Below are 27,718 nucleotides of genomic sequence, written 5' to 3'. Positions count from 1 at the left end.
GGGAAGCAGTCTTCCCATGATGGCTGTGTCAGTTTTTCAATTTTCTGACTGGAAAACTGGAACTAGAATTTCGGCTATGCCTTACGTCACATCTATATGGAACTACTTCATACAATAGTGGAAGGATTAGCATTATAGAGAATTTCTATAAAGTGGGCAAGAGGGCCAGGAACATGGAAAGAAGGTAACATAAACAGATGTTTCTTCTAAATATCTACGAGCCAAATTATAGCCCCAAAACTGCAGGTAAAAATACAGTTACACTGAAAAACAGTCCCCAGATGTAAACACAAACTTATACACCTCACTTGGATGCAGATGCATTACAAGCAATGCATGTGAGCTCTCGAAGGATTTAAAATTGGTGGTAATGGTTAGAAGTCAACCACTGATGTTCTCAAGAGTTCGACTGTTTTGAGTTTATTTGGTAAGGTACATTTGCTTTTGCCTCACGAACTGAAATACTTGTGACATTTTTAAAAATTCACCACCTCCAGCGTTCTGTGTCTGTGCGTAACACGGGCCACACAAACCAGAGCCCAGAACTCTGGGTTCTGCAGCCTGAAGGCACATCAAGTTCTGAGGGCAGAGAATCATCTAGTCATCAAGCACCCAACCTCCTATGGGAACATGTCAAGCCGCACAGGGCCTCCTCCCAGTGTTAAACCAGCCCAATCCAGTTTAGCGTGTAAGGTGTGATTGAATCCAAGCATGTGGCTGAATCACAGGCCTCCAGGTCAGATTATTAAACAAGAAGATTCTGACCACAGCCTTATGGTATTAACCTTCCCAATTACCACATCTTTAAACATTGAATACAATGAAATATGATGGTCCCATTAAATTCTAATTCACAAGGCAAACAATGAACAAAATAATTGCTACCTTCCCAACTATACACGCAAACAAGTGAAAAAATTCCTGGCTACCTAATTAGGAAATATTTAAATGGCATGCTCCTGAATGTAACCTATTTCAAAAATGTAGAGTCTTACTTGGGTAATATATTTAAAACATGCATATGAAAAGAATGCCAGGGAACTTAAAAGGAGAATTAATTAAATGAATGGGATAAATTAAAAACAAGAATAGGACAAGCAGAAACTAGTAAACAGAAATAATCTCTCTTCAAATCACATACGCCCCCTAGCATTTTCGTCTTGACATACTTAGGATCTTTCCATGTCGCCACCTTAGGTTCACCTGGCCCCATTGCACACATTGTACTGTTCTCTCTGGCCTGTGGGCCACACTCATGTTCATGCATGCTCAGGCAAACATGTTTTCACACTGTGTGATGCTGGGCTTTGCTGTTTTGGAACTTGGCTTTCATCAATATTCTAGGGCAGATATCCACTTGGAGAGACTGATAAAGTAAGACAAGTCAGGAGCTGAACTTCAAGCTGGAGGACAGAGCTTTATTTCCCTCAGAAAGAAAAAAGTCAATTTCACTGTGATGCCGTTGGTGAGAACACAGAAGTATCAACTGAACCCTCTGCTTGTAACCCCTACCGCTGAAGAATGCACACTACTGAGTTTTAAACCTTCACTTCTACCTTTCCTCCTGGTGACTTATTAATCTCTTAGTGTTTAGGGGATACTCCCACAATCCCGTGGCTATTGGTGCTTGGCTAATTCTACTTCATCCTCTCTTGCTTTTAAGCCACTTACTCATCAAATGCTTTTGTGACATTCTTTTGATATAAGTCAATCAAATCCAGTCTTCATTGTTATTCTTTTGAATGAAAACTAAGGCTAGGGGCAAATCACTTATTTACCTAAGATTTCTTACCTGTTGTGGTTTTCAGTGAAAAGATTTTAATATGTTTAAGGAAAATTTAAACTATACAAACAAAACAGGCAGAAACTAGTACAAACATATGGTATTTTTATTATTTAAACCCGTTCCATTGAAAACTGAACATAACAAATAAGAGATTCCTAGAAGGAATTAGGAGCAGAACTTCCTAAGACAGAATTAATAGAACATAATATATTTATCAGTGACCTATTTAAATAGGACCTATAGAACTATCCCTTGCAATTTCCTCCACTAAATCATATTCCTTTTTCTTATTACTCACTGCATAACCCAGTCTCTTCATCCTCTTTAGGATAATATGACAAACAAAAGCTACAGAACAGTTCATTTGTGATTTTGTGCTTACTTAACGTTGTTTTCATATTCTCTTATGTACAATTTTCCTCACTGCGTGTTGAGTTGCTGCTGATGTTATTTTCATAGATAGCTAATTGAAGTTAAGTAATCAATGTCATCCCTCATTAATTTTTTACAAAGGACAAAGATCTTTGCTGGCAGTTACATATGGTACTAGTCAGTCCTTTCTTAAATTTTTAAAGAATTTTCATATATCTTTGCTGAATGTCATTAGTCTTCAAAGTTGCACTGTCACTGTTATTCTGGTCAATAGGTCCATTTCTTGATATTTAGTTTGCCTATAGAAAATCATGTAAGTAGTTACACAGAAGAAACAAGGATTTGAGAATCCAAAGCAATCACCTCCACTATTTAAAAGGTATGTGATGTTGAGAATGTTAGTTACCTTTACAGCCTCAGCTTAATAATTTAAAATTTTCTAATTTAATAAATTGATAAAGTGGAAATAATCCCATCTATTTCACAGGACTGTGATCATTTAAAAGCTATCACATGTGAAAAACAGCTAGTAAGAAACTGATACATAGTAATTCTGCATATATTTCTTAGGTATCTACTATGTGACAGTTACTTTCATTTTACCTTCAGGGGCCATTTTTATTGCATTACATCTCTATATGAGTCTTATTATATAAACTTTTCTTCATTTTTATTTCATATAATAGTTGTTCCAAGAAACAGAAATACTGGAAAATTAAGGTTTCTATGGAATATTTTAGAATAACTGAACTATTAGTAAAGTACTACTTACTGGGGTTAACATTCTCTACTTTTAGAAGTCATATTCAATGTGGGAACAATAAGAATATGCTAGAAAATCCAAATTAATGTACTCAATAACTTTTGACTGTATTTACATTAATACAATAGCTGAAGGCTGCTATTACTTCTGTTCCCATTTCAAATCAATATTTCTAAATCTTCAGAACATATTATGTACACAGAAATCTTACTAAATCACTTTTTACAAATAATACCAGTTTACTCTTAAATGACAAATATTATCTGTTTTCTGTCTAATCTCCAGAAGAAATCTTTCATATTCTAACTCTTTCTTGCCTTTCCATACGGCATGCAAACGCTACATAAAGGGCATCACGTCCCTTTTTCTATACAATGCACTAATCACGAAGTTCTTTCCTTCTAAAGCCTCACTCTCTCTTAAGTTCTACACAACACATTATTCTATATGGTTAGACAGGTAATTGACTAGAAACCAAATCCATGTGCCAGAGGTCAAATAAAATTCATATTAACAAATTCATATTTATCTAAAAATATGAAAAAAACCCAATTAAGTAAATATGTTTCCATAGCAAATCCAAACATATCACAAAATTTATGGAATTATCAAGTAAAAACAACTGTTAAATAAGACACAACTCTCTAAACGAGAATATCCAATATGTAAATGTGAATACCCATATCCAAAAATGTTTATAGTGATTTTTCGATAGTTTGCAACTGTTTCTTTTGTCTTTATAGACTAAATCAAGGCATTCCACAGTGAAAACTATATGTAGTTCAACCCCATCCACTTAATTTTACACATTCTAGAAGACAAGTACTCAATTGTTTAAGTAAAAAGAAAGGCCTGAGGACTTTAAGTAAAAATATAGTTCTACAGATGAAAAGTTTCTTCTAATGAAAAAACCACAGTAATATATTATGAGGCACAGGATAACTTAACAAAACTTCAGCAACAAAGAAATCTTATAAGCATTTACACTGGATATTCAGTATTTTTACCATGAATTCTATCAAAGGAAAACAAAGCAAATCAGGAAATCAAAATTCAAAGTGAAAGCTCAACAACTTTCTAAAATGATTACTCTGCCAAAATAAAAGTTCAAAACAAACAACATTCAAGCAATCCCAATTCTCTCCTAAAGCAATATAAGCTCTATAACATTAAACTTTCCTAGAAAATTTTAGGATCTTTGACATATACATAGACGTATTTAAGTACTTAAGAGGAAAATGCATAACATGCGTATACCAATTGGGACTTATAATCCCTCACAAATATTGTAGAGACAATTGCCTGGAGACCATTGTATTTAAAAGTCAATTATTTTAGAAGACAGCTGGTTCCTAAATGTTTTTCTTTTTCAGAAAAAAACTTCAAAGAAGAGAGCAGAACACACCCTCAAAGATGCATCATGATATAAATCCTTTAAGTATGTCAGTCCAAATATTTTTAGTCAAAGACCCAGAAGATCTTATCATCCCAGGCATAGAATGCATCCAGCTACACAGCCTTCTGATGGCCTTGTGTTTTAAGTCACATGGGAAGTGCCGTGTGATAATCACAGTGTCTGTAACCACTAAACCCTCCTGGCATTGTGTCACTCAAGGAGATCTGGGACTTTATTTTGGACAAGTGTTGGCAAGTTGATCCTGGTTTTTCTTAGCAATTCAGCAACCTATACCTCCCTCTATTGAAATGTTGTTCCATTAAGGAAGAAGACTATTATAGTGTTTAAAGGGGGCTTTGGGGTGTGGATACATAGGAGAGTCATTACAGTTTTAGAGATGTTAAAACTTCTAAAATAAAAGGGGGAGAGAAGAAGGGGAGAGAAAAGGAGAGTGAAAAAGAGAGGGGAGGGGAAAATAGAATTTCAAGTCAAACAGACCAAGGTTTAAATCTTAGCTCTGTAGCTTATTAGCAGTGTGACCTCACCAAACTTGAGGTTTCTCGTCTGTAAAAGTAGGATAATAACAGTTCCTGCTCTATGAGACAAATGGAAGAGTTGAATAATAATAATGATAATAATAGTTGAATAATAATAATAATAATAATAATCATATATGGAAAGTACTTACATATAGAATGCCTCACATATAGAATGTTATCCAAATAGTAACTATTCTATATAGTTAATAGTTAATCAAACAAGCTTGTCAGTTTATTTAGCAAGAAATTCAGTTCTTCAACAACATTGATATAATCTTTGAAAAACCAAGAAAAATAACTGAGATCAAGAAATACATAGTTTTCAGTACACATTTTCTGGAGATTCTGCTTCTCAGAAGTCAATGAGAGCATGGATTCAAGAGCCAGATTGCCTGAGTTTGAATCCCAAGTTGTCCACCTGCTGGTTGTGGGATTTAAAGCAAGTATTTATTCTGTGTCTCAGTTTCTGTCATTAACTGGGGGTGGCAGTTAGGGACTTGGTGAGGATTCAATGAATTAAGAGACGTAAATGGCTTAGAATAGTGCCTGGCACTCAGTAAATGCTATGGAAGTGTTCACTTGGATTTACCTATTAATAATTCTCCCTGGAAAACTCTTTACCATCCCAAAATTGGCCTCTGTGAAACCCAGCTGCTCACCAGAGTTAACTAACTAGACTGGGGGACTATGATGCAGAAACTTGTGAGCTTTAAGTCTGAACTAAATCCTTATCTTACTACTTACCAATTCTTTATTTAAACAAACTTGGTCTCCTACCTGTAGATTCTACATATCAGAGCTTACTATCTGCTAAATGACTGGTACCATCCAAAGATGCATTATCGCTATGTGTGCCTTGCCTCTGTAGCAATCTGCGTGGGGGGAATGTGGTGATTTTACTTTTACTTGTCTATGTTTTCTCATTTTCTGCCATGCTTCTATGATAACAAAAGGCTATGCTAAAATTTGGAAATGAAACACTTCTCATATTTGTCTAAGGAAAAAAACCCACCAATTCCATACCTGTATTTATGAATGATGGCATTAAATAGTTTTCCATCTCTCCAGCACGTGGTGAAATTTTCACACCGTATTCCAGCATAGCCCTCTGTTGCCTGCTGTGTCCAAAGTAGCAATCTCTCTTTCGCAGACATATCCTCTGACTCTCCAGTAACATGGATATCAGACATCTAAACATGATGGAAAGTGTTAAACCGTTAGGAAGGAAGGAAGTTAACTCAGATTAAGAACCTACTATGTGCCAAGCACTTTACAAATCCTATTTTACTTAATCCTCATGGGGAAACTAGGTATATTTTCCCCATTTTACATCTAAGGAAAGTGAGTTTCCAAGAGGTTAATAGATTGAAAAAGTCGGATTAAACCCAAGCTTGTTTTTTTTTTTTTTATTATACTCAATGTCGCAGCATTAAAAAGTCTCATCTGTTAAAACAACTTAAGCAAATGTTTTTCCAAGTTCAAATGGATCCAAAGGAAAACCTACAAATTAATCTACATTACCACCTGCATGGAAGAATTTAATCCAACAGGTATTCTGTATAAAGAACAAAGAAAGAAAATAGTGCCTTCTCCAATTAATTACATTACATAACAATTTGGCCTAAAGTCACTTTAATATCCTCATGAGCCCTTGCTTAGCCCATCCCAACATGAAACCTTTATCACCTGATTTTTCCCTATATTTTTTGTTTTCATTAAATTTTCTAAAAGTCATTTCCATTAATTAATAATAAAACAGGTCACCAGTTCATGATTTACATTTTCTCAAGAATTTCTTTGATTAGGTTCCTACTTCATCTGCTGATAATAATATCAGGCACAAAGTGACTTTACCAGGGGTCACACAGTAATTCCAAAGCTGGGATTAACACCAACAAACAACTGTTCCCTCAATCAGTGCAGGCTGCAAAGTCAAGGGATCAAGAAGGCAGGTGGCAAGGCAGACTCAGGATGAGTAAATAAGAGACTGGAAGCAAGACATAAAGAGGTCCAAGTCATTTTGTTACAGGGTAAAAAAAAAAAAAAAAAATCACTAAAGTCATGAGACTGGCTTCCAGTCCTGGCCACTAGTAGTCCCAGGGCTTTGAATTCATTTCATGTCAATGAGTCATCTTCCTCATCTATAAAATGAGAAGGTGGGAGGTAGAAGCACATAATGTTTAAGACTGTCTTCAGTCTATTCTTGAGATTATAAATACAACACAAAAGTCAGAAGTCAAAATAGGAGGAGTCAAGCAACTGAAAGCATAGAATAGAAGAAAAAAATACTAAAGAAAGTCTTTAGTCCCTGTAGCAATGCCAAGCTTACACAGGAAACCCTTTATTTCTCCCAACTGCCATAAGAGCCAGGGGCGTGGCCAACCCAGGGCCTGGGGCAGGAACACAGCAGCAGTTAAAGGCCACACCAGGCCTGGAAACCCCCAAACCATCACTTGGAGGTGACAGCCACACATACACCCTTTCTCCTGTATTCAGCAGAGGCAGCTCAGCCAAGGTCTGAGACATGCTCTTTGACAAGTGACCAGGATTTGAAAGTGGAGCACAGTATCTCAATGTAATCATCTTTCCTAGGAATCTGTGTTAAGCTCCGCAGCATGGAAGAGAAATATGGTGACGAACACATTTTATATATATATATATAATGTGTGTGTGTGTGTGATTTTTCTTTTTTCTTTTTTTTAATGTGGACAAAAAGAGCTGAAAAATCGCTAATTTTCTTCTGCCCAGCTTCCAACTGATATTCTGATTTCAAATTATGCTTGAGAGCCTTTCTGGCACAATCGGAGTTTAAATCCTATCTTCTCCCCTTATATGTTCAAATTACTTACCTATTTTAAGACCGTTCCCCCACTTGTAAAATAATGAAGGTAACAATTATTACACCATGTTGTGAGAATTCAACAACGTGAGCACAGTGCACGCCCGGCACACAGAACGTGCATGCTCAACTCTTTGACTGTCATGATTATTTGTGACAAAGGGAGAAGCACACATTTGGCATTATTGTTCTCCCAATTCTCTTCCTGTAAACAGGAGTAAAAGGTAAACCTTGGACATCTGCTGCCTCAAATTAATCAAAATCTATGAAAACAAGAATTCAGAGAAACAAACCTAGGAAACTCAGTAAATGGAAAGGTTGAACCTCTATGTAAAATTTCACAACGGGTCCCTTCTAGCCTTTACAAATTATAAAATCAACAGCTTTGGGGAACTCTTACAATGCAGAGGCTTCATGGGTGGTATTTACAGCTATAAAAAGAAAAAAGAGAGGGGGGACTCTTTTCTACCGGGTCAAGAACATTCCTTGTCAGTCCAGTCACAAAAGTAATTACCGAGTAACAAGGGAAGTCAGTAAATTACAGCTACAAGGTACCAATTTAACTTTAATAGATTCAAATGCTAACAACATTTTATCCAAGGAAAGATTGAAGGAAGAAGAGTTTAGACGTCTGAAAATAGTCTAAATATCAACCAAGAGAAAATCACATATTCTTATTAAATAACTTTCTAATAGACGAATTTCATATTATTACACACACACAATTTCAGACTGTTACACATGCATACATTATTTAAAAAACTTACTTTTAAAATGCATATTCGAACATGTAGTGAACCAAACTTTAACATATCAAAGACTACTAACACATTAACTCATGTTCAGCTTCCCTTCCTGTTTCCAATATTATCCAATATTACCCCTACATGGAAATGTAATTATAAAAATAAACTGTACCATTAGCCAACATCTATCTGAGTATATCAGACTTTTTTCTGAAACCATGTAGCCAAAACTAAAAAGAAAAATTAAATACTGAAAATTATAAATCTGCAGTTGTCTTTCATGACACCTGATTTAAAATCAACAAGACAGCCTGAATCCTCCAGCAGTGAGACTTCAGACTGGATTCTAGGAAGTAATCCAGTCAAACCCTGAGAGCAATACAGTGATGGTCAGACAGGGTTTCAATTCTGCTGCCTGGGTTCAAATCTCAACTCCAAGAGTTAACAGGATTCTGACCCAGAGCCATTTACATAATCTCTCTGAAATCCATTTCCTCATGAAAAAAAACACATGATGACATCATAACTTCTAACTCCTGGAGTGCTTCGAAAGCTTAGAGTAAATAATCCACATCACATGCTTAGCACAGGGCCTGGCATGCAGAAAACTATAAATGTTAGCTTCCCCCACTACAGTTGTAGTAGTAATATTTGCTGCTTAAAGCTTCTCATCAACAATCTGTCAGCGAACATCAGAAACAAACCAAATACTTTCTACCCAAGTTCCTTTTGGAAACATGAAGCCCTTGTGCCTCCCGCCCAGGTCACTGTTGACTACCACCCAAATTCAAGTTCTTCCTGTCACTGAGCCTCTCGTGCCCGTATACACTTCTGCTTCATCATCCCTCCTGCTCCAGCTTGCCACCGTTCCTAAACTTTCCAGAAATAATCTATTTCATGGTAAACCATGAAATATGAAGTCTCATGTGAAGTCTCTCACACCTTCACTACTTTATACTGCTTCCACCTTTTAACCAAACCCCAGGTCTCCCCCACAGCATTAACTCAAGTCCAGACACCACTACGCCCAGAAGCAGGAAGAGTGTATTCTAATTCCCCCAATAATGCAAAGCCATAGTTTTCAAACCATGAGCTGTGGGTACTAAGACCTTATTTTATTTTTCACACCATAGGCCACTCTTGCACTACCGCTTTCTTCCTTTCCTCAAAAATAATCCCTACATCGCCCAAAGGTTTGGCACCTGGCGGAGTATGTGTCTTTCTTCATCTCGCCCCCTCCATCCTCACATATTCTTATTAAAGCTGAAAGCTAACAGTCCTTTATCTACTCTCTACTTTTAGCTGTTCACGTACCTATGGCTACATCCTGGATCTCATCGTCTTGAACCCGAACAAGTCCACCTCAAGTATTGAACTTCTGATAACAATTTCCCATTCTTCTAGCATTTTCACTCCCTAACTCGAGCTAAACCAATTATCTGGCTTTGCCAACATCTCACATTCCTTGACTTGCCCAATTTTGTCCCAATCTAGGAGTCCTATTCTATCTTTACTTCCAGCTGTCTGGCCTGTACTATATCTCTAGCACCTCAACCAATATTCTCAACTCCCTCACACCTTTCTCCTTACCCTGCAACGACCAGCCAAACTTCAGTCCTGATCAAGTCAGCTGTATGTCTTCTCTACCTTTGCCTTAGCTTTAAGCTATAAAGATCTACCAAAAAAAACCATACTACCATGTGAACTGCTTAAATTTATGTATTTATGTTAGAAGTCCAGGTGAACGCCAATGTCAATCTCAATAGTATCTCTTAAGACACATTTATGATAAGTTTAAAATGATACTAGGCTCAGTAAGCTTCCACCTTCTTCTAGAACCGAGTCTCACTGTTGGAAATCTGAGGTTCTTATCATGTCTTGGTCTGTATTGCAGGAGCTTTCTATTTTACCTATAATCAAAGTAATTCTTTTGCCTTATTTTGCTTAACTTTTCGACTAACTAAGCAAGTTCACTGACTTTTTTCCTAGCTTATCTTCTTTAAATGTGAAACTTCAGTAAATAGTTTATCACAGATTCTGCTTAAATCTACTGTTCTTATTTTCAGATATAAGTTCAAATTCCACATGAAAATGGCACTGAATTCTTTAAAGCAAAACAACAGAAAAACACCCAATTTTCATATAACTTTTGCTATATCCACATATATGAATAGGCCAAATCTTTACTTCTCTGAATTACAGGGGAAATGTTATTTCCTCCCCGTTCAGCAGAACTCAGAATGGGGTAGTGCCACTAATGGCTACAGCAAGAGAGGGTCACCTGCCTTTTACCACCACTCTACTTATGTGTATTCCTCTTCCAGGAAAGTCTGAGCCTAAATTAGAAAGAAAAATCTGCAAGATTTTTAGGTCCAGTGCAAATATTTTCCAGAGCCCTGACAAAAGCTGGTTTACAGACAATATTTCTGGGCTATGAAAATACTCAACACTAGGCATTCTCAAAAATTGTTTGGTCATGTGAGAAAGCAGTTTCTCCAAACGCAAATTCTAAAAGTATTGTTCCTACTGGTAATAAAACAAATGCTTAGGAAAATCTAACCATTTGGATAGGGGATACTCAAATTCACTGAAACAGAAATTTGGCGGGTGTTTATAGTTTTAGCAAAATTATTTTGAGTTCTCTAGACCATGAAATAATGAATCGAGATGTCCAATATATAAAGGCATTTTTATAGTTCAGGATTCTGGGCCTTGAGAGTAAAGAACTCACCATTTCTGTTTTATCTTTTTACTCCATACAAGCAAGATGCAAAACTGAAATAAAAAGCTGAAAGCTAACATCAGCCTAAAAAAATAAAAATAAAATGCTACCGACAACAAAAAGCCCTCATACTCTTTCAGATATTCACCTCTCTTTTCCCCACATAGCCTCTACCCTTAAGCTCAACACTGACACTTGACTACATAGTTTCCCTTCTCCCTCTTGGCAGAGCTGAAACATCCAATAACTGAAACCCAAATAATTAAAACTAAAAGAAGAAGGCATAGGGGGCTGTGGGAGTGGCTCTAGTGGAGGGTAGTGGGGGTGGATACAAGAATTCAAATGCAACTAATAAAGCCTGACCCCCAATTCACACAGGTCTAATTGTGGCATAACTAGACATATGGTTGCTCATGGTTAGTTGGAGATGAGTTTTGTTTCATTGTGCAGGTCTGACCGAATGCCTCATCGAGCACAGTCAGAAAATGTAAATCAGACTCTCAACAAATAGTTAAGGGGCACAATAAGTACCCCAAAACACACAGATAGCTTTGCTTCTGGAATCCAGGAGCCAAAGAAACCAGTGCAGAACTCTCAAAACATAAAAGAATGAGGTAACTCCAACTCTTCTGAAACCTCCTCATGTGTGTTGATTTGACCTGTCAAACAGTCAACTGCTAGTTTTCCACATCCCTACAAAATATATAAGCACCTAATAACATGGATATATTAGTTGTCCCTAGATTGTTTTTAAGAGTGAAGAGGGCCTTATACCATCATTTCCTCTCTTTTCTCACTACCAACTATTGAGTTGAAGTAACTATTACCCTTGGTCTGGACCATTACCTCTAGTCTCCAATGTCATCTTTTAAAATGCAGTCATGATAGGCCTAGAATGATATTGGGCTCAAGAGAGCTTCCACCTTCTTCTAGAACTAAGCTTCAGTGTCTGGATTGGGAATAGCCTCCTAACTAGTAATAGTCTCCTAATTAGGAATACTCTCATTGCACCAAGTGTTGCCCTGTTCTCACTTCCCAGTTCAGGTTGTTCTTTACTCCACAGCCACAATAATGAGTTCAGTCTTGGATGATCTCTCCAGACTCAAACCATTCTCTATCGATTCCATGATCAAACCATATGAAAGACAAACCAGGTGAACCACATGCTCCCTCTCTGCTAGGATCTTCTGCTCAAGCTGCTTCTCCCCCTTGGAACATACTCTGCCCAACATGGCATGGATTAGGTAATGAGTAACTAATTATCTGCTAAATAAGGGGCAAGGGATAGACAGGGAGGGAGGGAGGGAGGGAGATTATAAATACTAGAAACACGTTTCATGTTTTCATTTGGTACGAATGAGTTTTAACCTGTCATGTAAACCTTACCCTCTTAGAAAGTAAATGATTTCCTTTTAACCTCACTTTCCAAAATAATACGAGAATACCCTGACTATTACACAAAAGTGCCCAGCAGCGAGCACAACCCAGAGACTACACAGTGAGAACCCAATGTCACGTAGTTCACCTAAGCTTCATCTGAATCATTTTTATAACACAATTACATAAATTGGACACAGTATATAACCCTCGAAATGTCTTTTCAATGAAAGAAACCCAGCTAACAAATCCCATCTCACAGCACTGATTTCATTCACAGCTTATTGATAGATGACCCACTTACTGCTAAATGAATTGCAATAGCCTCACTGTGTGGGTCAGCTGAGTCTAAATGTGAAAGTCCGCTGAACAAAGTCAATGCCACCAGACAACTGGGCGACAGGAACACCCTATTTTTACAAATGTTGTCATGGTTCTGGCATGCACTGTACACAAGAACAGCCAACTTACAAAGCTGAATCAGATATTCCCCAAAAGATAATTCATATTTTTTTAAAAATATGTATTTCATTATTCTATATGAAGCAAATAACGAAACTTTTGTTTTTTTCATTTTTAAAAAATTACAATGTGTTGAAAAGATGAAAAATTTTAATCAAATTACTAGTATCGTGCTAAGTGAAATAAGTCAGATGGCAAAGGACAAGGACCATATGATTTCACTCATATGTGGGATATAAAACAGAAAGCAACAAACAAACTCAGACACAGACAACAGTAGGGTGCTTACCAGAAGGGAAGGGCGGGTAGGGAGAGGAGAAAGAGGGTAAAGGGGATCAAATATAGGGTGACAAAAAGGAGCCCAGGCTTTGAGTGGTGAGCACACAATGCAACACACAGATGATGTGTTACAAAATTGTGCATCTGAAACTTATATAATCCTATCAACCAAAGTTACCCCATAAATTTAATGAATGAATGGATAGATAGATAGATAGATAGATAGATAAATGATGTGCAACATTGCAAAAGGCAACATCTCTGAAGTTAAGAGAACTAAGATATTTAGTTTAGAGAAGGCTATGAATAGAATTAAGGAATCAGGGGAACTCAAACCAAAAGAATGCAAAGCCATTTGGTAAACCCCCTCATTTCACTGGTGAACAAACTTAGGCTAAAAGAGATGATGTGACCTGTCCAGGGTTCTATAGCACACTACTAAGAGGCCTAGGGTATGGACCTCGGTCTCCTAAATTCCACTTCAGAATCTGCAGAAATAGAGTAAAATTTCTCCTTTATATTTAGAAAAGGAACCTATCCTTCCAACTCAGACTAATTTTTTTCTCTGTGTCACCAGCCACAATGGGTGCTTCCTTTCACCGCACCCTGCTGGGAAAATGGCTGCACACACATAGGTCATGAAAGGGGATCGCCTAGCTTTGCCTCAAATCCTAAAGACCCTTTTCACTTCAGCTTCTCGGTCTCTCTATTGGCAAAGCAGCTAATACACAGAACACATTTTCAGAGAAAGATACAGCCCTGAATCTCTCACATGAACTGAACGTCAGGTACCACAGAAGTTGTCCTCACTAGACAGACACCCTGCCTTAACAGGCAGCCTTTCCCCTCCAGGGAACAGCAGATCGGCCTCTGGCGTCACATTCTCTTCTTCTCTCATACAGGAGCTACTATCAATAATGCCTTTGAACTGTATCTATACTAGGTTTAAATAACCAATATTAGCTTCAAGAATGGGTCCTCCCAGGGGCTCTCTCTTTTCCAACAGGTTGACAAAATTTTAGGCTAATTATGGAATTAGAGGAATATACTGTCTGACACATAATAGGTATTCATAAATATTTGCTGAAAACGTAGGGGACGGATGCATGGAATTGGGGGGATGAGGGTGGCAACCTACTCTGTTTGGTTGAAAGAATGCTTTTTGTGTGAAGGAGAGAAAGAAGTGCTCTGTTAAAAATTTGAAAACTTACAGAGCTCTTCTACTCAGTGAGTGGATGGTTACAAGATGTTTTGTCTTTTCTACAGGAGCAGAAGATAGTGATAAGATAGAAGTTATAAAGTGCTTACAGTCTACTAAGTCTTCTTTACATGTATCACCTTAAATCCTCAAAAGAAGAAACCACCCCATTTTATAGATGTGGAAAGGGGAACCAGCTTAAATATAAGTCTTCTGACTCAAGATCTCTTAAGTTCTTTTTCCTCTGCAATTCCATATCTATAGTGACCCCCTACAACATCCCAGAAAGAGTTTTAGCTATCAATGAACCATCTCATTTTACAGAAGCAAACACGGATTTAAGGGACACACAGTGGATACAGAAATGATAGTTAGTCACATGTTCTTCCCTGCAGAACACAAAATCCCTATTGGTTCAGAGGTTTAGACACAAGAGTGTTAGCAAAGGAAATTTAACTCCTTCATATATTTTTGTTAAAATAAGAAATCGAATTTATAGTCTATTTGAAAGAGTTCAAGTATTAATGAGAATGAAAGCAGAAGGCTGGAACAGGTGGATCTCAAGTGTCTTCTACCTTGTGAGTCTCTTAACATAATTATTTCAAGAGTAAAAGTTGCACATTGGAAGACTGGCACAGAGTTGCGGAGGGTGGTGACCTGTGTTCATGATTCTACCACTTATTAACCCTGTGACTTCTCTGGACCTCATTTTCCTCTCATGTAAAGTATCTCCTCAAAGATGTTGAGAGACTAAGATAACATGCTCACAGGGTTCAGAACAGTGCCTGCCTCCTAGTGAGCAGAGGTAACTGTGTACCAGGGTGAATATTATTGCTTAAACTCTTTTATTCACACCACTTAACACTGTAGTCAGGCAAAAGCAAGTTTCATGTTAAATTTGTCAACACAGGAAAAATTTTCAAGCCAAGATGTTTGCTTCCAAAGACAAGCTCCTCAAAGATATTTTAACTATTTTGCCAGAAACAAATGTAATCAACACATTTTTAGTGTCTGCTTCCAAGTTTCAAAAATGTGTAATAATGCTGCACAAAATATTTTTAACTGTGAAGATGGCATACATATTTTGAAAGTTCTATCTGGTTAAAAGCTGCCTCCCTAAAAGGAAGAATTAAATAGAGGATAAAAGCAAAAATTTGGTAAAGTTCAAGTGCTAATGCTTTAAATTGATGGCCAAGTTTAGCAAATGCTCATTTATTTTGTATTCATATTCGTTTCAGGGAAAATGAACATAGCTATAACTACTTTCTTTGTACAGCAAAGGATTTTAAACTTTTGCATGTCCTTCATTTAACTGAAAAGACAGAGGCATTATAATAGCGATAGAGACCCAAAATCTATGCAACAATTTTAAATTCTTACAAAGTGGTTATCAAATCCAAAAGATGACTAGAAATAGTAAAAACCAAAAAATAATCAATAAATGCATTTTCATTAAAAAAGATAAAATGGTTCAGAAAGAAATGAGTTAGTCAACTGTAAACCAAATGACCTTTGTTTTCAAGATTTGTAGAGCAAAGCTACCATCTGAAAGATTTAGATTTTATCCTAGTCCTTGAATTCTAAGATTCTATAGCCTAAGATTCATAAAAAACTTGGTTAAAGAAGAAAATATTAAATAAATATTATATTTCAGTGTACTTGAATATTAACGTATTCCAACATTCTGAGATGTTTCGGTCTACATTTTTATAACATAAAAGTCAATTAATAAAAATACTGAACTCTTTGTTATTCAGAAACTGATAATATAATTCGTACAATATCCATACTCCTTCTCACTCTTCTCTCCTTGGCTTCTTTCCTACTTAGGTCACTTTACTATTCCTTGGCAACTCACCAAAGATGAAAAGTAGCATAAACATACCTCAGTTTTCATTAGTTAATATACAGCTACTTAGTATGATGGGAAGTTAAAATTACTCAGGATCATCATCTCAGAAGCCTAACTTTCAGGTGATTAAATGTATAGCCATTTGTGCCTGTCATTTGTCATGAGCAAACAATGGGTTATATATAATGCATGCAGAAAGGGCTATTATTTTATTTCTCTCAGAGTGCCTACTCTGTGTTCTATTTGTAATAGGTACACAACAAATATTTGGTGGATAAATAAAAGAAAGGAGGAATAGAGAAAGAAGTGAAAACACTAAACAAACAAAAAGGTATGCAGTTAAATACATGGATTCATAGAAATTTAAAACTGAAGAAGATGTATGTGAGAATACTGCATCAGTTAAGAGTTCAGCTCGGTAGATAATTCTGGGTGAAATCCAAGTTCTTCCACTTACTGGTTGAGTGACAAGAGCAAGTTACTCAAGTTTCCTGAGGCTCAGTTTCCTCCTCTGTAAAATGGGGCTACTAAAATTAGAACCATTTCCTTGGCTTGCTCTGAAGATTAAATAACATAGTGGTGGAGTGTCTGACATATGGGAGGACCCAAGAAATACCATTACTATTAAGCATAGTATCATAGCCTAGTCCAATCCTCTTTTTCTAGAAAACAAACCAGAGACCTAAAAAAATAAAGAAGACTGTCCAAGTTACACAACTCTCTGGTGGCAAAGCTCGAATAGAACTCACACCTCCTGGCCCATAATCCACAGTACTTATCAGAAAACCTATGTTGAGAAGAGAATAAGATGGCAAATGCTAAAATAGGGTGATGCTGGCTCTCAAAATCTAGTGAGTTTTTTAAAAACATGAGAGAGGGTGCCTACACCATGCAATGTCTCTCATGCCCCACCAGAAGATAGTGGTCAAGTTAAATCTGGGATAAAGTGTCTTCAACAAGCAATCCAGATGATTCTACTGCAGTTTGAGAGGCACTGCTACAGAATAAGAAGGATAACCCGCTCCCTTTCCATAGTCATGACTATCAGAATCACCTGCGGAGGCCCACCTTCTCTATTCCATTACAATCACTGGAGTGACATCCAGGCATCTGCAGTTTTCAAAGCTCCTCAGGTGACACTTACATGAGGTCAGTTACAGTTACAGTTACAGAATGGACTATAAACAGAAAACAACCATCTTTGCTGAGATCGATATAGCAAGACCAGGACGAAGTGAGATTTATGCAACTAAAGAAAAAAGAAAGCTGTGTGGGAAAAGTTCAAGGGCAAAGGTATGAAACCAGACCATGTCACAAGGTACAGGAAGCATGTGAGTCTTAGACAAATCAAGGGATCCCTGGAGAAGGTCCCCAATCATGTCCTGCTTTTGCTGACTCTGTTTATAACACTCATCCTGCAGAGATGAACATTAACCCCTATAAACATCAACCCCTGCTCTTCCCTCCTTCAGAACTCTGACGATTAATCAAAATGGGATGCTGTGCCATCGTTTAACTCAGCTATTCCCATGTACTGTGTTGTCTTAAGGACATTACTTAAACCTCTAAGTTTCCATTTCTTCATTCTATAAAAGAGGAACCAACTATTTTGCCTATTTCATACAGTTGTTAAGATAATCCAAAGATACAATGTGTCTGAAAGCATTTTTCCAATTCCAAAGCAATATATAAATCGAAGCTATTCCTTATTTTTATTTGTACCTCCTTATCCTAGTAATGACATAACATGCTATGAGATTTCTATTCAGTTGGCACCCAAGGAGCGGCTGGCTGAGCCACCTCCACAGAACCCCTGAGCCTGGAGGGCCATTCTAGGTCAGTGTATGGTTACAAGGATTTAAAGAGGAGGTAGGCTTATAGATGATGTAATACAGAATTGTACGCCTGAAATCTATGTAATTTACTAACAATTGTCACCCCAATAAATTTTAAAAAAAGTAGGCTGGTTACCTATACTACAGAATGACAAATTTCACAGGACCAGTCAAGTTCAAGTCAGAGGTTTGAACTAAGTCTAAGGTTAAGGAAAGTTCAGAGAATGGCATACTATTCTACTTTCAGGTTAACTTGAAGGTCATCAAGCCCAACCAACCCTGCATACAAATGTCTCCGAGTAAAAATGATCAAATAGAGAGGATTTGAAAGTTCTTGAAGGAACAAATAAAAGGAATACTGGCTAACAGGCCATTTCTGGGATGAGGGCTGAAAGCTCTCATTTACATCTAATTCCCCAATGAAAAAATGTAGACTCCAATGCAAGGTAAAGAGTTCTGTGCACAGTTCTAACCAAAGATAACAAAGCCAGCAGAGTCAAACACCTCCCACATAACAGAAAGAATATCCTAAGAGCAGCAGCTAAGCTATTCGTTCTGACACTTTGCATGCCACTAAATAGTCTTTATCGGGACCGCAGGGACATGAGACATCAAACTCCTCAGATAAAATAAAGACTAACCCATTCAGCTTTTACCTAGAAGATACGAGACTGGTAAGTACTCCCATATCACAATTATTTAACAAATCTGATTGGCAGATGTATGACTTATTTTCACATTTTCCACTGAAGTTTTACAAATCATTAGATGCACAATTGGATAGAAGGGTAGAAACTTTGGCATGAGGATAATACAACGGGGAAAAAAAAGGCTTATGTACCAATTAAGAAACTGATTTGAAGAGTTACCATTTATGCAAACATGTAAGGCTTACTTGAAGCCAAATTATGCAAAAAGCAGTTGGAAAACATATGTGACCAATGCAAGTGGTTCCATTCATAAACATGTGGCAACCAAGCCATTTTCTTTTGTACTGTCCTTTAAGCCAGACCTCCACAGAAAATGACCTAGATTGGATGCTTTCTTTTTAAAATGCAACCACTGTAAAATGTAAATAGAATCGATGACATAATATTGGCAAGGTGTGGTGGTGTATATAAACAGAAAGACCAAAGCAGGACCAGCAGCTAAGGCCAATAATGATTGTGCTCACCAACTCTAATAAAACCTCACCCTGTCACTGTGCAGATGAACTCTGCCCTGTGATATAATGACCTTGCCAAAAATGTGTAACATCACATATACCATTTATGTCCAGACTTTTGTTAAGAGACGAAGTTAGGAATAGCTTAAAGAAAAGGCCATCCACTCCCAACTAGTAACATGCAAAGGAGGTTACTTGGGAAAAGTACTTTTCAGGCAAGTAAATAAACATTCACTTACATTTTGAAGACGAGTTAAAAACTCCAGAGAAGTAAGTTTCTAAAGCTAAATATCAGTGTTAGGAATAAAGACCTCCGCTTCCTGGCAATCTTTCTATTCAATTTCCTATGATACGCTGCCCAAATCATTCTGATTTTAGACTGAGGCCAGGGAATAACTCTCAAAACAGACACAGAATACATTAGGACACTTTCATGTGTCCCCTGCTCCTAAAACACACACACACACACACACACACACACGCACACACACGTAATTATGTAAGTGCTCCTGTATATAAAAACTGATAGAGAACTAGAATTTGGCTTTTTCAACTTAGCAATCAGCAAGTCAGTACTGATTGAAAATTCTATTGCATCCTCCCTACATTTGTCAAGGAGCTATTGTCTTGTCACGACTTCTTTCTGATTTAACTTTTACCTACAGTGCAGCTACACTTCCAAAGGGCACAGCATAGGAAAAGTCAAGACACATGAACTAGAGAAATGCAAAAGATATACATTCTCTTAAAGCAGTAGTCCAACTAACAAACATGTTTAGGGTTTGAAATTAAAGTGTGATTAAAGAAAGGCATGTCACAAAAAATAAAATCATAACAGTCATACCTAAGGCTACAAATAAAATGCACCAAGAACTCTATAACTTTCACATAAACTAATACGAAAATAACTTTTTAAAGACAAATGACAGAACCTCAGTCAGATGTGAACACATGGCGTACTTATTTACACCTGAAACTCAGACTCCACGTTTCTTACCTCATTTTCATCTGTATCCTTGGAAGTAAAGCATACATTAGTACAGAGGGAATGACATCTCTTTTTTTCAATCTGAAAATAGTGTGCTGCATGAGGGCAAAATCTCTCAGGGGTTTGCTTTTCTTGACCACTGCTATGATTTTCAAACGGGTCTTCAGAAAACCCACTTTTTTCAAGTGATCTCTCTGTACCACAGTGAATGGAACTTAAGCTGGCTGCCTTTCGGAAAGAAAAAACTTCAGTTTTTCTCTGGAATGTTATTTCTCTTGTGTTGACATCATCTGAATGTTTCTTCCTCTCTGCACAATATGGAGAGCTGTCTTTTTCTGTAATCCTGTCATCCAGTTCACTAACTTTTACTCGTTGTTCACTGTCTTTAGCAGGAGAAACGCTCACATGGTAAGACCAACTGCTTGCAGCACTCGGCAGAAGTTTCTGTTTAACACGGTCAACTACAACTTCTGTCTTTCCTTGCTGAATGCCGTCTCCCAGCGTGAGGTTTGGGGTAACAGACTCTTCCCGTACCAGGCCCCTGGATAAAAGAGCTGGCTGTTCTTCTGAGAGCTGAATGCTGTTCCTCTTCGTTCCTTCATTTTCATTGTTCGGCTCTGCTGACTCTGTGTCACCTACAATTTTCTTGACCGGTTTTTTTCTGAAATATTTTCTTCCGGGAGAATATTTTTCAGGGCTCAGAGGAGTTTTGGCAGGATCTAAATACTGTTCTTCTTTCTCAGCTCTTACACATCCACAGACATTCCCCATTTGATGTGCAGGAAATCACAGTTCCGCAGATTCACTCATTTCAAAATCCAGGGTTTACTTAGCTCTTCTCCATTAAGTCCAAAAATTCTACTGTGACTTCTAACTCCTCAGACTTTGCGACCATCCTCTTCAGCATGAGGCCATTTTGCTTATGAGAAAAGCACAGGCAAGAAATGCCATGGCATCTTGCCCAGCTGGGTCCCTGTGTCTCATTAGACAGACAGTGTGGCTTATTTCTGGCCACCAATCCTCTTAGACAAACATTGCTGCTCACTGTCAAATGACAGCGCTGATGAGCTTTCAAGACAAACCCTTAGCTCTATTACACGACAAGACTCTGGCCCTCACTTTAACTTTCAGTTTTGTGAAATGCAATTACACTACCAAAGTTTGTGTTTAACCTTTGAAACTATTGGTGGTTCAACAAATCTGAGAGCAAACAGAAAGCAAATACCAGTCAGGAGACATTTAGCAAAGTGCCTTTCAAATTTAGTTTCCGAGAGTCTTTACAACACAATTATTTTTCTTAAGAAATACCAACTGATTTTGGTACTTGAAAAAAAAGGCTAAAAAAATCTCTGTAAATCACATTAAGATTCTTATTCAAAACAGCAGCCATTAAAAAAAAACAGGCTGATTCAATAGCTGAAGGAGAGGGTAATAAATGCTAAATGTCTAAAATACTCCATTAAAATTGTTTCTAAAATCAATCTTTTAAAATTGTTTGTAATGTTTTTCCTATGACATAAATTTCTAAGCCATTTCCGTTATGTGCTCATTAGGATTTTCACATAAGCAAATTGATAAATTTTATGATTTAATGCATGAAATGTTTAGCCAAAAGAAACACCTGCGTGTTCTTATACATGAATTAAGGCAGTTAAATTTATATGAAACTTTTATAATTGCACCCTAGTTAAATATTATACAGTTTTACTAGGGCCTTGCTGTAAAAATAATAAATCAGTATAGAACTTGATTATCTAAGGTGTACATATTTCTAACACTGAGTCATAGATATGGTAAAAAGGAAATTAGTATGGTACGACTGGACTACCATGTAAGCAGAAATCATCTGACTAATACAAATAAATTGATAACTGCCTTTCTCTAGGTAGCCTTTGAACTGATCAAAAACTGGAACTCACTACATTTTTCTAAACAAGAATATTCAATTATACAGTCAAATTAGCAATGTTGTTGATATTTGTTAATAATAGGTCTACATCGTGAGGTCTTCCTTAATTATTTAAAGAGAAAATTAAACAGTCTCAAGTGGCAAAAACTGAATATTCTAGAACACAAGCTGGCAAATAGAAAGTCTCGGGTTTGTTTGTTTGTTTGTTAATTTGATTTTCAATGTCTTCAATGGCAATAAAACATTATTCAAGAGAATTTAAAAGTATAATGGATGGCATTTGTACTGACATGATAAAGGTGCAAGCAGTGGTTTGCACACCACTCACCTTTCCTCAAAGCTTGCCAAACTGAGCAACTGTCCGTTTTCAGGCCATTGCACACGACTCCCTCACCCAGAAGTGACCCAACTTTAGTCTCTGCCGGATAGCTGGCAATCATCTTGCCAAGCCTATTTCTAATATCAGTGAAAATGTCCCTTAATCTCTAACACCTTCCTAATCCTAGAACCCTATTATTATTTCTATTGTAACAGAGTCATCACCCTCGAGTACAGTGAGTATTCTGAAAATTCTCCCAAGAGATAGCGCAACATTCTTCATGACCTCAGATCTCTGAATCTAGCACATGGTAGTTGATGATACAGGATGACTGTACCAATCATGCTTACCTTCAGAAAGCCTGATTGGAAGAGAGATTCAATTTGTGATGCTCATAACAGTTTAAAAATAAATAAATAAATTGGTCTTCTGAAATTACTTCCCTTATTTATGTGAAGTATAGAGCGAAGGAAAAAAAAATAAGCCCAGTCACTTCACGTGAGGGTGATTACCACTGCTATAAATAGCCTTATATATTGGCATAACCAGTAAAACCGCTCTGATCTTAAACTATCATAGTACTAAGAAAAGTTATTTCATCTAAATAAAGGAACATTTCTGTTTTACCAAAACATTGATGTGCTTCATTTTAAATAGATCTTGGTCTAATTTTTAAATATTGGTGACAATTTAACAATCATTATCTTGGAATTAAGGTCCTAACATACACTGGATTCCATAATATAAGCCACTGGATCATATTAGAAGCAAAATTTATTTTTGATACTTCTGTGTCTGGTGGTCTTATCTCCTCCAAAACATCTGAATCCCAAAGAGCTTTCTTAATATATAATTCATTTTGAATGAACTTTCACTTAAATTCCCTCAAACTTATGGTCTAAATATATTGCTTCTAATTCACAACAATTTACTCGCATTTTGGCCAGTTATTTTCTGGTTTCTGCTCCCAGTACTTTAGGGGTATTTTCTCCAAGATCTCCAGTGTCTCCCTTTTAAACAAAACCATTAAGTTGTATTCAGTCTTGATTTTCTCAAGTTCTCTAGTGGCATTTCATACCGCTCATTATTCCTTTCTCCTTGAAATCCTCTTCCCTCTTTTTCATCAATACTACATTTTCTTGTTGCTTCATCCGTCTTATCAAATGATCCTTTTTCTGTTTCCCCAGACGGATCTTCTTCTTCCTGTACCCCCAATCATGGGCCTTCCCCAAATTTCTGTGCTTTACTCTCGGCTCCTCACATATGCTCTTCCCTTGGAGCCTTCTCTCTGATAGTTTCAAGGGCCACTTGAATAGTGGTAACTCCCAAGTTTATTATCTGTACCTTTGACTTCTCAGTTCCGCTCTGCTCACAAATCTCTAACTGTTCAGCAGACAGATTCACAGGCTATCCCCCCATGCCATCAGACCCGCCCAGAAGGTCTTCAGTTTTCCCCTTACCATCATCCCCATTTCTCTCAGTAGTCTTTTGTTTGTTGGTTGATTTTTACCTCCCAGGCTAAAAGTTGAGAGTCATCTTTATTCCCTCTTCTTCATCCTCTCGCTATTCACTATCACCAAGTCCCTTTATTTCTTCCTCCAAAACGTCATCTCTTGGATTCAATTGTCCATCCCCATCTGAGTCTAGCCCTTTATCACTGAGGTCACCACCTCAGCTTCTTAGCTTATCTCCCTGATGATGGACTCTGCTCATTTCAATTTATTTTTCATAGAAGCAGTAGGTCAAGTTGCCTAAAACATTATTTTTCAGGTTCCAGGGTGGTTAAATGACTTATTCCGTGCCATCACAGCCATAAATAAAAGAGCCAACAATGACACTTAGCTCTACCTCCCTCCCAAACCTGAGTGCTTTCTCACTGCCCTACAGTGATTCTTACTCTGACACTTAAAACCCAGACACAGCCTGTCTCACCAGCTCTGTCAATATTGATGTGATTGGCTTTCTGTTCCAATAGGCCTCTAACCCTCCCATGCGGGGTTCTTGCAGTTTCAACCCTACTAAAAGTTCTAGGCGAATTAAAAGATCCCTGAGGAAGCTGCTGAGGAACTCCATGTGAAATCAGCTCTTTGGCTAGTTCTACTGAGTCTTTAGCCAACTCCGGTAACAAGGTCTGGCTCCATCCCCAAATCCCTGTCTTGGTTTAGTGCTCAGTACCCTGGGTCCCCTGAGGATCGGGCCCTCCAGAAATGGAAACCCACAGTCCTTCAGGTCCCTGTCTCCAGTTTCTGTTACTGGATCTCCCTGACATCAGTGCCCAGTTAAGTGGACATTCACCTATATTAGCTGCCCTGTAGTCTGTCTGGCTGACACCTGGTTACATGGGTCTCCTGGAAACTGAGTCTGCTCCTCTGATTTCCGGTTGCTGCAACTTTGCTCCGCTGCCTGTTCAGGTGCTGGAACCTACCTAGACCCCACTTCCTATAGCTCTCCATACCTGTCAGATTTATCCTGTTTCCAAACGAGCCCCGGATACATTATTTTCTGCCATTCCCCAACAAACCCTATATCCCAGTCAAGTTTTTAAAAAATAAAAAATAAATCTTACTCCTCTCAAAATCTGTTCAAAACTCAAGCTCCTTTCTTCCCTCAAGGTCCAACTGCACAGCAGTCAATCAGTAAGATGTGCTGTCTGCCTACCATGGGTGAGGCTCTGTGCTGCACACAGAGCACTGTGTGAGCAGGCAGCTGATTAATACAACAAAAGCAAGTTCCTAAATGAGGACTCATTTTAAATCAAATGAAGATAATTTTTTCAAAATGCATCATTTTACAAAAAGTAAAAATCAAAATCAGCCCTCAATTGGCATAGGTTTATTAAATAATAATTCACAGTTAATAAATTTGCATTTACTCTTCTCAAATCTAGTTTGAAAAAGTACAGCTCTACACAAAACATTCACACTCTGTTATAATTATACTGCCATCTAGTGTCTATCGATGGAAAAATAGTTTGCATGGTTGAGAAACGATAATAGCAACAAGAACCATTCTAAATTAAGGATTGAGTAATAATATTTCATGTATCTAAATCAGGTAGTACTGTCCAATAAACAAAAAAATTTTAAAAGAAGTCCTTGTCTTCCAACTCTGAATTACAAGCACCGTTTTAAAAACATTGAAGGTTATGAACAACAGGAAATGGGGTACCAGATGCTCAAGCAGCATGTTACTTGAAAGAAATAATACAAATATATTGTTTAAGAAAAGAAGCTTAAAATGTATTTTCTTCCATAAGATATGAGTGCATAATTCACCTTCATATGAACCACTTGAAAACACAATGAGAGGATAAAAGAAATGACAATTAAGAAAAATCGGACTTACCTGAAAGTGCAAAATTATTGTCCATATTAATCCCAAAGTCAGTTTGGGATTTCCATCTGTTATGTCATCATTTCTAATATTCACTAATTTCACCTGTTTTACATGTGAAGAAGAGATAAAACAGTTTTTCAATCACACGTTATCTTTACCTACGTAAAAGTGATTCTAAATTATACAAAGAAAAAAATCTGAATGACTTAAACACCAGTAACCCGCAAAATATTGTATTACTCCCTATCTTTACTCATTTTAGATTGCAAATTATAAAGTAACCACAAAATAAAAATGGGTATTATTTTTGTATTCTAGATAAAGGAATAAAAGTACTCATTTGTCAAAACAAAAATACAACTTAAATGAGAAGTCCTAGATACTTGACATTTTAAAATTGGAAATTTGTCTTCTGAAAATAAGCTTTATTTTACAATTAAGCAGAAAACAGTTCTGAACCATGAAATAATTTCAACAACTTTCTCACACTTCCTTCACAAATTATTTGAAAAAGCATTATTTTTCTATTTGTCTATCAAAACTGTTAGCAAGATAAGAAAAATATATGAGTCACTGGACATTTGCAAGGCTGCTAAAATATATATACATATATATATATACACATATATATATACACACACACACATATATATGTATACATATATATATAAAATAAGACTTAATTATCAACTGTCACATTATGCATTCAGGTAAATAAATGTAATGATGACATCTAATGTTTACTTCCTGGATAGACAAAGAATTAAATATCATGAATTAAGTACAAAAATTAGATACAATGATTCTAACATTTTAATTCCTAGAGAAAACACTGTCAAAAAAATCATTTCAGACATGGAATATAATTAATCCTTCTGGAAACTTCCACTAGAATTAAAAATAATAAGGAAAATACCAATAACATTTAAAATATTTAAGAACATAGTATTTTCTAGAATGTAGTAACTAAAAGCATTTTAGTATTCATAATAAACTAAATGAAAGAGTAACAAGAGTATTTCCCTCTATCCCTTTCCCTCCTTTCCTTTTTTCCTACTTCATTAAAAGCAAAATTGTTGGCACCTCTGATTTATCATTGTTTTCAGTAACTTTCAATTCTCCTGAATTTATTTTTCTTCTTTTTCTACTAATTGAAAAATTAGCAATGATTTGGTTTATACTATACAATACTACCAAAATCAAGAACATATCCAATATGCTATTCATTCTTTTCCATGATTTCTTCTGAAATCTCAAGCCAGTTGGGGTCTATTTGTCAGAAATGTTGTTTTATTTTTAACCACTTATAAATTACCCAGTATTACCTTCTTATAAAAAAATAAACTATTGCCTCATCACTATTAAGTATTAAAAATACTTACACTAGGTTTTTTTTAAGTACTATATAAACTATTTTTTATAAAATAATTTTATAAACTAAGTATAAAAATTGAAGTTCCTACTACTAAGAACTATTCATAGACATTCTTTTTTTTTAAATTTATTGGGGTGAAAATTGTTAGTGAAATTACATAGATTTCAGGTGTACAATTCTGTATTACATCATCTATAAATCCCATTGTGTGTTCACCACCCAGAGTCAGTTCTCCTTCCATCACCATATATTTGATCCCCCTCACCGTCATCTCCCTCCCCCCACCCCCTTACCCTCTTGTAACCACTAAACTATTGCCTGTGTTTCATAGACATTCTTAATTCTGTCATTAACTTCCTAGGCAAAAGCATCCCAGTTCTGACAAAAGGAAAACCAGTAGTAGTAGCTCTTACTCTGATGGAAATATAGCCATTTTTAATTCTTCTAAGCTTACACCTAC

The 27,718-nt window shown here is 36.7% G+C and overlaps 1 protein-coding gene across 14 annotated transcripts in view; it reads right to left on the bottom strand.

Moving 5' to 3' along the window:
* The window catches only part of DST (dystonin), a 438,529-nt gene that overhangs the window by 182,812 nt on the left and 227,999 nt on the right, over positions 1-27,718 (bottom strand). For 13 of the 14 annotated variants that reach the window (XM_081039430.1, XM_081039437.1, XM_081039438.1 and 10 more), the window contains 2 exons: positions 25,893-25,985; positions 5,880-6,046 (listed from right to left, as the gene is read on the bottom strand). In XM_081039430.1, coding sequence (XP_080895556.1) covers positions 5,880-6,046; positions 25,893-25,985 — 260 coding nt within the window. Of the gene's footprint in view, positions 1-5,879; positions 6,047-20,328; positions 24,640-25,892; positions 25,986-27,718 lie in introns of those variants that run through there. The other variant, XM_081039441.1, reaches the window with a different exon arrangement.

Source organism: Rhinolophus hipposideros, assembly GCF_964194185.1.
Source record: "Rhinolophus hipposideros genome assembly, chromosome: 3".
NCBI classification, from domain to species: domain Eukaryota; kingdom Metazoa; phylum Chordata; class Mammalia; order Chiroptera; family Rhinolophidae; genus Rhinolophus; species Rhinolophus hipposideros.
This window is presented reverse-complemented; position numbering and strand designations above follow the sequence as displayed.